The sequence below is a fragment of the Eretmochelys imbricata genome, chromosome 5 (genome assembly GCF_965152235.1).
Source record: "Eretmochelys imbricata isolate rEreImb1 chromosome 5, rEreImb1.hap1, whole genome shotgun sequence".
Taxonomy (NCBI): Eukaryota; Metazoa; Chordata; order Testudines; family Cheloniidae; genus Eretmochelys; species Eretmochelys imbricata.
In genome coordinates this window covers 75,803,311-75,814,578 of record NC_135576.1, presented here as the reverse complement: position 1 = coordinate 75,814,578, position 11,268 = coordinate 75,803,311, and the positions used below count along the sequence as shown (strand labels likewise).

At 40.1% G+C, this 11,268-nt stretch overlaps 1 protein-coding gene across 4 annotated transcripts in view; it reads right to left on the bottom strand.

The window, feature by feature from the left end:
* Positions 1-7,525: 7,525 nt before the first annotated feature.
* The window catches only part of TNFAIP8 (TNF alpha induced protein 8), a 99,424-nt gene continuing 95,681 nt past the window's right edge, over positions 7,526-11,268 (bottom strand). For all 4 annotated transcript variants that reach the window (XM_077817364.1, XM_077817365.1, XM_077817362.1 and 1 more), the window contains exon 2: positions 7,526-10,795. In XM_077817364.1, coding sequence (XP_077673490.1) covers positions 10,230-10,795 — 566 coding nt within the window. In that variant the 3' untranslated portion in view covers positions 7,526-10,229. The remainder of the gene's footprint in view (positions 10,796-11,268) is intronic.

The following is an 11,268-nucleotide window of genomic DNA, read 5'->3' as shown; positions in this document are numbered from 1 at the left end:
CCTTGGTGGAGTCGTGACCTCCCTCAAAAGGGAAGGACCTGAAGGAGTGGAGACTCAGAGTCTGTGAGAGTGAAGATGTCCTCAGGAGGAGGATAGGTCTTGGCCCTTCCTGGAGCAAGAGGGTCCTGGCTACCCGAACCACCGGAGCTGCAGTAGAGACAGTCTGTGCCACAGTCTACATCTGTGGAACCGCAGGTGACAGATGCTCTTGGCAATTGGTCTTCATCAGTCCGGCAGATCCCAGGATTAGTGCTTGGGAGGTACCGGAAGCACTATGGCTGCCAGGTCGCAACTGGTGCCGATGGAGCCCTAGACTTGTGAGCTTTCTTATCATGCCTCTGAGACTTAGGATCTATTAAGTTCTCTCGGGCTGAGCTATTTCTTGGTTTAGGTAGGGCTGAATCTGACTTCTTTGAAGTGGATTTGGAGGAAGACTTAGCCTCATGTTTATGACAATGGTCCCTGCACTCCCAACAAGACTCTGCTGAGGGATGTGTGGGGATAGACTCCCTCACTCCTGATTTGAACCTCATAGCAGGAGGTGCACTGCTTGCTGAGTCAGGCTGATGTGTGTGGGGTTCCTCAGCCTGGGTCCGATTGCGGCTTCATGGCCGCATTCATGGCTTCATTAGGTGCTTCCTAAGGTGGAGTTCGCACCCTTTCCGGGTTTGGCTGGGGAACAAATGGCAGAAAATGCATTTTGCCATGATGTGGGCTTCCCCAAGGATGTACAAGCAACGTTGGTGGTTGTTGGCGACTGAAAAGGATCACAGGCAGGAAGCACAAATTTTCAAGCCTGGAGTCCTGGGCATAAACCAGTACGTGTGTGCAGCGGGGAGGTGCTCCCCAGCTCAAGGAGACTAATTATAAAGCACAAATTATCAGATTAAAAACTTTAAAACTCTAGAATATAGAACTATTTACAGATATCTAAATATATATTCACAGATGAAGAAAGCTGAAGCTTTCGACATTGGAGGTTCTGACCTGAGCCATGATCAGAAGGAATTGGAGAGACAGTTGGTCCACACCACCCTTTATTTCCTCAGTTGAAGGCACAAGGTGAGCCAAGACATGTGTGGACTAATGCATATTGCTTTCAAAATCCTCTGGCTCCAGGCAATCGAAGCACATGCGAACCCACATTGGAATTATGCATAGGGACCAGCACGCAAAAAAGAAAGATGGTTTCAAGATTCCTCCACCCATTGAAGTTGGGTGTGCTAACACTGGTTAAATAATCACCACCAGAAAATCTCTCAAATATATAATGCAAGGTCCTTGGTGATGTCAACCCTTTCCTTCAGAGAGGTGAGAATAGAGAATTATTTCAGTATTACTTCCCCTGCTTTTATTTTTAAGCCTACGAGTCTATTGTAGTCAATGAGTAGGACTTTTGCCAGCTCTTGAATTCACAGTTTGTCACCAAGAGAATCTGAAAAACAGCTTTCTGAATTTAATGGCAAGGGACAGCATATTGTGTAACATGCAATGTGTACACATTCTAACTAATTGCAAAAGCAAACACTTAAAAAACATTTAGCACCAATCCACATTCACAGGAGGTCTCTCTAATCTCCCCCATTTTGCAAGAAACATGTTTGGCATTAGTTGCACATACCACTCAATTAACTGAAAAAGTCACGATGGGGGCATCAGCAGAGCAGTGAGGTAGCACACAATTCCATTACGTGGAAGACCCACCTTCTACAGTAGACTCAAGCATAGGGTCACATCTGGGGCTTAGAGAATGGCTAAGCTGGCATGTTATAATACATTAGTTGAACAAACCTATCAAGCAGAAACTCTGTAGGTCTCCTTTTCTATTTTGAAAATATACCCCATGGACAAAAGATAGGAAAGTGGGAGGAAAGGATAGCTCTGCTGCTCTCAGAACACAAAAAGAAAAGGAGTCCTTATGGCACCTTAGAGACTAACCAATTTATTTGAGCATGAGCTTTCGTGAGCTACAGCTCACTTCATCAGATGCATCTGATGAAGTGAGCTGTAGCTCACGAAAGCTCATGCTCAAATAAATTGGTTAGTCTCTAAGGTGCCACAAGGACTCCTTTTCTTTTTGCGAATACAGACTAACACGGCTGTTACTCTGAAACCTCTCAGAACACAGCTATTCCATTCCATCCATGGAAGATGTTGGTTTTTCTCCTACACATTCCCTTCATAAAAATCCATTGATTTGGCTCTTTGTAGTCACCAAAGGCAAAAGGAAGAAATAAACAGAGGTAATAAAATAAGAGGTAAAAAGATTAGAAAATAAGCACTAAACTGGCTTCCAGAGAATACAGTATGTATTGGTGTTGACCCTAAGCTATGGCAAATAAAAACTCCACACAAGTTGTGGTTTAAACTAACAGCTGTAACCTTAATAAATACATGGAAAATTAAAAATCCCAACACAACTCCTGGCTGTCAACAGTAGTTCAGTGCAATTACCACCTCAAATCTATGGCCACAAGCAACTGCAAAACAGACAAGAACCCTGGCTGGCTACAGCTGGGTACAAAAGATTGGTACTTTTAATCTGTGCATGATAAACAGCCTCCACCCATCCTACCACTCATTACATCCCATTGCCATCTCACTCCTGGCCCTGAACTAGAGTTTGGCATAAGCCTCAATAGGATCTATTACTGCAAAGAATTCCTGTGTACACAACATGGTACTGTACACACAAATCTCCACTCCCAAAATACATGGCAGACCTCTGACTGTTTCTCAGGAACCCCCTATACCCCACTTACCACATGTTCAAGGAAAGGCAAAAACTCCCAGCTGCAGTGGGTCAATTCTGCACTGCAGGAAAAATTCCTTCCCACCCCCAAATGGTGATCAGCTGCAGCCCAGAGTACATAGGGAAACATGGAATGTACCACTGTCCTTGTGATGGCCCCTATATTCCTCTAACTGGGAAGGGAAGAACGAAAGAGAGGAACAGCCACTTAAGTAATCTGCACAATGTAACCTCTCCACCCCCACCAGAAAATACTCTCCCACTTCCCCACACGAGGCCAATCCAGGGCATTCAGTGGGCAAAAAGGACTGCCTTTCATCAGTATTTGGTGTAAAGAGCTATCCCGTCATTGTCATTGTATGTTTATCTCAACCCAACCCAATACTGTGTTTGGGATAAACTGTGGTCCTGATATCCAGAGGATTCCTCCCACAGAGAATGAGAACCACAAGCTTGAACATGCTCCTCACCTAGCCATGTAATTAAAAACTGCTCCATCTGAAGTCTCACATAAGTAAGAAACATGTCAGTACTGAGAGCCAACAGATCAGCCTGCCAACAGATCAGCCAACAGATCACCCTGCACGTCACAGCACCCTTATGAAATACCTGGGCCTGATCACAGTACCTGCTCTTTCTCCCGAAAATGTACCAGTCTCTCCCTATTTGCTCCTCCTCTTATCTACTCAATCTCAGGTTGCCTTGTGGTACTGCAACATACCTGCCTTCAGGGAAAATTCAGACCACTGAGAGCAAGATAAAATGCTGTGCTGGAGAGATGGCTTTTGACTTGAACAAAGAGACCCATTCTAGTCCCACCAGAGAGATCATCCTTCCTCAGGCGACTGTTTATCAAGATCTTTGGGTGATCCAACCATACTTCCTTAGAGCCGAGTCCAGATCAAGACTCTTGGTTTTGGGCCACTGCAATTGTTCATGCTCTATCTGGAAGTCCAGTTGCAATCCACTTGTCTGTTGCAAGCTGCTGAAGGGCCCAGTGGATGATGCATGGCTGTAGATCTGGATTCTCCATGGAAGAACAGTGTCTTACAATCTCACCAGTAAAGTAAACAGAAGATATTGCAAGCACAGAACAAAGCATCAGTAAAACACTATGCCAGTGCCGCACAGGGGGAAGGCAGTATAGACTAGAAGAGTTCATACAGCTGACATTAGCAGTTGAACAGCCAATGGATTCCATCTACTTAGGATCCAAGTCTAGCACCACCAGTGAAATAGCATCTCCAAATGAAGGTAGACCAAAGACCCCCAACCCATTTTTCAACACTATTCCAAACTGACACATGAGCAGTATATTGCCATCCCCAGGCAGGAACAGAAGGCCTGGTGCAGCTGGTCAGAAAGGGAGATAAGATTGTTGAGCATACACATACACAGTGTTCCCTGAGTACTCTGGAGAAGACCCTATATGCTCTATCTATTTTGGAAAAATAGAATCTAAACACAACAGCACCCCACATCCACTGGGAGTTGTCCAGCCCTTTGCCTGGCCAGAGTAATCACATGACAAACAAGGCATTACATTGCCAGTTCAGAATGTTCCACAAAGGCTACTACATTTGCAGCTCTAACCATCAAAGCATAAGAACCACTGAGGTGGACGCTCTGAAGAGCTACCGGCAGAGATCAGATCTCCTGAGTGGTGACAGACTAATATAATGCCTCTCCTCAGAAGCTCAGTTAATTCAAAACCTCTAGGATTATGCACACCAAGAAACTTCTTCACATGTAAGCAAAGTCTGCTGAGTGAAGGAAAATACCCAAGAGATGATATGGTAGACTGGGCCAGTCCTAGCTAGTTTTAAGCTCGCCGCAGTTCACTCCTTCCCCTCATTTCTGTATTCCCTCCTTTGTAACCCCCATCTCCACTCTGTATCCTGCCCTCATTGCTTCATGCCCTCCTTCCTTTGGACTCCTTCTCTTTTCCAAGTTCTTGTTTCCCATACTTGTTTCCATTCATGCCATCTACACTCATTCTAATCTCTCTTCCCCCTCTTAATTTTAGAGGTCCACCTTAACTTCACAGCCACGCATGCCTTTCCCCTCCAACCTCCAAGATATCTGCTCCTTCCACTCTCAAGTACCCCATTAAAGACAAAATGATCTGAACTTACCCACTTTCTCCCAAAAATGATTGTGCACAGAGTGCCACCTCTGAATGAGTTCCTTAAGGTTTTCTTCTTAGCAAATAGATGTTTATTTGGAATCCTGTATTAAGTTATAATTTTGCTTCAGACATCTATCACCATTTTGTTCCACGTGATTTATCAATTTCATACTTGCAAGTGAGGTAAATCTAAATGCATAATATGAAAAATAATCAGTATAGTAGCATCATATACACATAAAACAGCTGACCTTGATTCTGAATGTTCTACCAACAAATATTGGTTTTAAAAACAGAAAGCAGAAGCTCTAATTATTAAAACTTGAAGTACTGAGAGTGGAGAGATCACCCTGGCACTTTGTGGTCATTAGATATTAGGAAAGTTTGCCTTGTGGTGTGAACATATTGGTACAGTAATGGATTTAGCTCTTACTATTATCATATGGTTTATAAGGATAAGATACTATTCCTATATTCTACTTAGGAGGAAAATAAGCCACGTAAGAGTGAGTTGTGTGATGTTTTGGTTACTCTGGATATTTATGTTGAGGCTGCAATAGAGTTTGTTCTGTTGTGCACATACACGAGCACTAATAGAATATAATTTGCAAAGAGAACAGGAGTACTTGTGGCACCTTAGAGACTAACAAATTTATTTGAGCATAAACTGTCGTGAGCTACAGCTTATAGCTTAGTACATTAAGGAAAAGAAGAGATTTTTAAAGGAAGCAATGCAACACAGACTATTTTTCCTCAAGCAATTGTACATATCAACTGTTCTGTAGCCACAGTGAACTCTCCAGGTAATGGCTACAGCATATATATTTTTTTATTATAGAAATTTATTTCTCCCCTCCTACCAGGGACCAAAAAGGGAGTTGTATCTACTTGTAAAGCATACAAATGAGATGACATGGAAACTTTGTGGCTAAAATAGTGTAATCCTTTTTCACAGTTAAGACCATTTTATTATGCAAAAGTTTTCCTCTTAACTGTGAAAGTTGGCTGACCTGTCGAAATGTTCCTATGAAAATATATACAGGTATTACATGTTCTTTGTAAAAGGGTCACAGATATACAGATTAAGTTAATGGTAAATGCCAAATATACTGACATGTGGATATAGATTTATATATAAAACTTAGCAGCTGTATCAAGATGTAGATCATCCCATCTGATTTCTAATTACACAGACACAACCAGGAAACAGATATTTGAGGCTGTTTCTTTTATAGTGAATTAAGATAGTAATGTGTTCCTCCTAATTCTGTTACTCTTCATAACTCAAAATTGCTGTTCTCTCTCTTACACAGGTTTGTCAATGTGGCTCTGATATAATTGGTCCCTATACCCTTTAGGCAGTTTAGGTACTGTCATATAGAAATCACCCTAGTAATTCCATGTGGAATTCCAGTATACTTTTAGGTAGCAACGTTATAAAACAGTGTGTAAGCTGATTTCAGCAAAATGCTGGAAGACAACTGAGGGCTGACTGGAGACAAAAAATTTTATCTTTTTCCTCAGGTTGGTGATTAAACTCTGAAGGACTTTTACTGGAGTCAGGTAAGGGAGGCATATGGGGATCTGCTCATTCCCATATTTCCCTGTCATCTTAGTTTTAGAGGAGGGGAGGAATACTCCTTGCAGAAGACCTGATTTGGTTGTCTCCTGATAGAGGTGATAGCAGTCGCAGGAAACAACGGGGTTGTCATCAATCTTTATACTTTTTAAGCGTAGGACAATCTGAAGGGAGTTTAAGTTGGTTAAAGAAGGCAATGATAGGGATAAAAGTGCTTGCTGATTATTTTATTTTGTTTTCTCTGTGACTGTATATCTACACACACACACACACACACACACTTGATGGGAGTAGCTAAGATGATCAAATAAATATTGAAGAGTAGGATACAAGCTGATCCAATACAAGCAGAAACTGCAACAACCACCTGTCTGTTCCTTCTTTGTGCAACTAAGGGTATGTCTTCACTACCCGCCGGATCTGCAGGCAGCAATCGATCCAGCGGGGATTGATTTATCGCATCTAGTCTGGATACGATAAATCGATCCCTGAGCGCTCTCCCGTCGACTCCTGTATTCCAGCACTGCGAGAGGTGCAGGCAGAGTCGACGGGGGAGCAGCAACAGTCAACTCACCGCGGTGGAGACACCACGGTAAGTCGATCTAAGTACATCGACTTCAGCTACGTTATTCACATAGCTGAAGTTGCGTAATTTAGATCGATCCCCCCACCCCCTAGTGTAGACCAGGGCTGAGATGAATAACGTTGCACGTATGAGCCCCTTATACTTAATCTGTCCCACCTTGTATTTAGATGGGAACTCTGGTTACCTTCTCCAGGCCTGAGAAGGAGCTCTGGGTAGCCTGAAAGCTTGTCCTTTCTACCAAAAGAAGTTGGTCCAATAAAAGATACTATCTCACCTACCTTGTCTTTCTCATAAAATCCTGAGGGTTTGTTTTTTTAATTCCACAGTAAAATCCACCAGTTGTATTAATTGAGAAGCTGAATTTTACTGCACCAGCAATTTGTTCTATGTTTCTCCAATTAAAACCATAATGTGTCAGGTTTAGTACATCCTCAGTAAATAATGAACATTATATTTTATCAGTAATTTAGGACAACTATACAGCTTCAACTTACTTTAATTTTCAGACTGAGATAGGTACAGAATGCTAATTTGAGATAACACTTAAATATTTAATATAAATGTATATTTTTATTACGTTTAATAGCTATGAATAAAAAATTTTCACAGGCAAAAGACATTCTCTTGACATGGCAGAGGAATTAAAAGCCAATTTAATTTCAAACTTATGATAATAGGCACTGAATTATATTTTATACAGTGAAAAATAAAACTGTAGAATTATATAGCTCACTTTAAGTACCATTTCACTTTACCTCTAAAGCTACATCTTTAAAAATCTATAATCAAAGTGTCTTCCATCACTGTCATAAAATTGACTTCTCTGTAGTCAAAGGAGAATGCTGGGTGACAGCTATTTTTACTGCACTCTAGAAGAATGTGTCAAAATTACAGACTAGAGGGGATTTCTGATATCTGGCAAGCTTCTATTAATTAGTTTTATAATCAGTTTAACCTATTTTAAGATGCAAATAAGATTCAATGGGTTATTGGACTTAACCTCCGGAAATCTGGTTAATAGATGTTTACTACACTATAGTTGCCTAGATTGTGGACATTTGTCCACATATAATACTACACTTTTAAGCACAATTGTCAATTCATGTTCAGGGGAAACCTAGAATTTGAGTAGCCAAAATGTTTCAGGTCTTTACTGAAGCACAGATGTGGAAGCTTACACAGCAAATGTACAGACTATAGGCTTGGTTCTAAACAGTGCTGTATCACATCTTCCTTTCAAAGAGAGTTCAAATTCACTCACCGATGCTGTTTTATACAGGAAGAGTGGATGACTCAGTGGATTAGTAATGCAATATGGAGTCCATCTGTGATATTGAACCATATTTCTAGCCCTCAGGAACCTTCCCTCTCTCATCAGTTAGAGAGAAAGTGGAGGGAAAGAGAAGAAATATCTCTCTCTTCCCACCAGAGCAGTCTAATGTGGAGAAATGAAAAAGATGGAGCTGCAAAGTCACAAAATAATCAAGTTTTCCTCATGACATTGCATCACCAGTAAATCACTGATGATGGACAAAATGCAATCTGAGGATAGTGTCCAAGCACCAAAAAATAACTATCTGATGACAAAGTAGTTCTCCAGCTCTTAGAAACTGAGAATTATTAACTTATCAGTTTCTAATTGGCCCAAGCTGGTACTGACCTTAACCCTTCACCATCTGCTGGATGTTGGTGGCCTGTATAAAATAACTCGGTATTCTTACCTATGCATCCCTGTCACAAAGTCACATTGGGCACCCTTCTTGGCATACTGTGAATCCAGTGAGTGAATGGGCATGAAGATTGAACTTCCATTTTTAGAAAGGAAATAATTAAATTGTAATCGTGAGGCACTTATCAGAGATTGCACTCCGCTTCACAAGTTTACTTTTTCTAATTTAATAGGCAAACAGAAAAAACATGCGAAGTGTGAAGTGCAAACATTCTTTGGTTTACTCATAAAATAGAAGACATATCAAACAGCAAAAAAAATTGGCAATTAAATACATTGCAAAGTTCTTTATAAGCTTCCCCACAAAAATTCCTCGGGTGTTTGAAATGTTTTAGCACATTATAGTGTTTGGAGAGTCACATTTTTTTTGTATCAGTGAAAAGAACTAGATACAAAATTTGGATTTAATCTGTGGTATTGTAAATGGCATTTCTCTATTTGTTAAACAGTTGTTACTATATGTAACCCAACAACATAAGCTCACTATATACAAAGCAAACTGGTGTGGAATTTTTTTAGCCTTCAGATGCTTATGTTATCTAAATTCACGTTACCAAATACATTATCTTGATGTGCAGAAATACATCGACCCTTACGTTTTCAGAAAAGGGTGGATATAGTAGCAGGACTCCCATGTTAATTAGTGAGCGTTCTCAGCTCACTTACTGCATTTTATCTTTTAATTGCACATGGAGTTTTAAAATTCTGAAACAGAATTATATATCATAGTGCTTTCTTCTACCACACACTATTCAGTCTGTAGAAGGCATTTTCCAAGCCAGGCTGAATTATTGTAGTTTACTGTTCCTGGAATAATCAAACTTAACAGGCATGAGAGTTGATCTGCAAGGGTCACTTGGTAGGTTTTCAAACATAACTGATTTTCATTACTGGACTGCAGATTAACAATGCAGTTCAAATGCTGCACAGAAGTATCAGGAATATGACAACTGTAAAACTGAACTGTTCATAAAAGCAGAACAAGGAAGCTGTTATCTACACATATACATACAGCACATGTGAATATAAATGCATCAAAATATATATTCTAACATGTGAGTTAAAGAAATTACAGAATGTTCCATCACCATGCTAGTCTGATACAAAAAATAGTCTTTTGATGATTTATAAATATTACTCTAAATGTAGAATTACATAGTTGGATGGCTTGACTACATATAATTTCATTTTATCATCTACTTCACAAGAGTCTTCCTCTACTTGAGCAGCTCTGTTTCATGACCTTTATCTAGCAGTTTCCTTGGACAAAGCACACTAAAGCAGAATTGTTACGGGCAGACTGGGAATAGCAATAGATGGCTCATAATATTCAGTTTGGTAAAGATTTTTCTGAAGCATCTGTTATATTAAAAAACTACTTTTGTATGGTCCCTTATTCCTTCATAAATCAGCAGTGCTCTTTCTACAAATTATACACGAGCATAATACGAGTACTTATATGTTTCCGTCATCTAGCATTTTGTTGACACCATCACAGAGTTTCTCCAAGTGGGGCTTATAAGGTCCAAAGGGATTGTATAAGGCAGCCAAAAATTCACAATCAGAGAAATGATCAAACACGTTGTTGACACGTCCATGTGATTTTGCAGTTAGATGGCGTTGGATGATTTGATGAAGTATCTCTCTACAATCATTCAACAATTTGGACAAAAAAATCCTGTCAAAGGTATAATCCACCTGATGAAAACTGACCACAGTTTTAGCCAGCTGATGAACCTTCTTCTTAAACTTCTCCATCAGTGCTATTTCATCCTGATTAAACTGGTTATTCCTGTAGAGGATTGCCAATTTGAGGACTGTTTTGATGAGATTTTTAATGATCTTTTCTGCTTCTTTCTTGTTTTGAGTGTATTCCCTTGTCACTCTGTAGAGCTCATCTAAAACATCACTGCTGGTGTCATCTATCAAGGTAGTCGCTATTGATTTGGATACCATTTTGCCAAGGATCTTCTTCTGGGCCTGAATGGCCAAGTTTTTGGAATTGAAGATATCTGTGGCCACTGGAAAAAAACAGAATACAATCAATAGATCATTACAGGCACATTACTGACAGTGTGTTAAAGAATATTTTCCTGCCCATATCCATTTATTTTACAGTTGGCATACCATATTCCTTCAAAGTAATGGACTTAATAATCAATAATGTGTGAAAACTGCAGTTTCAGTTCGCAGATTTCCTGTGGCTCTTGGTATGATTTATGTAGGTTTGCATTCACTGAGTTTGTTTTGGGTTTGAACGAACACAAAAAACTAAGTGAAACTCAACCAAAATGGATGAGCATAAAGGCCTAGATAAAGTGAACATGTGAACACAACAATACAGATTTTGCTGGGACACAAATTGGCTTCTGGCTGCACCCCCCTATAGTTTTGGGCTGTCTGAAAGGAAACTCTTCATCTGTTTACATTCATTTCACATATGGAAGGTTTTCTTTGCAAACAGGGGACTGGATTTTTTAAAAAAATTTATAAG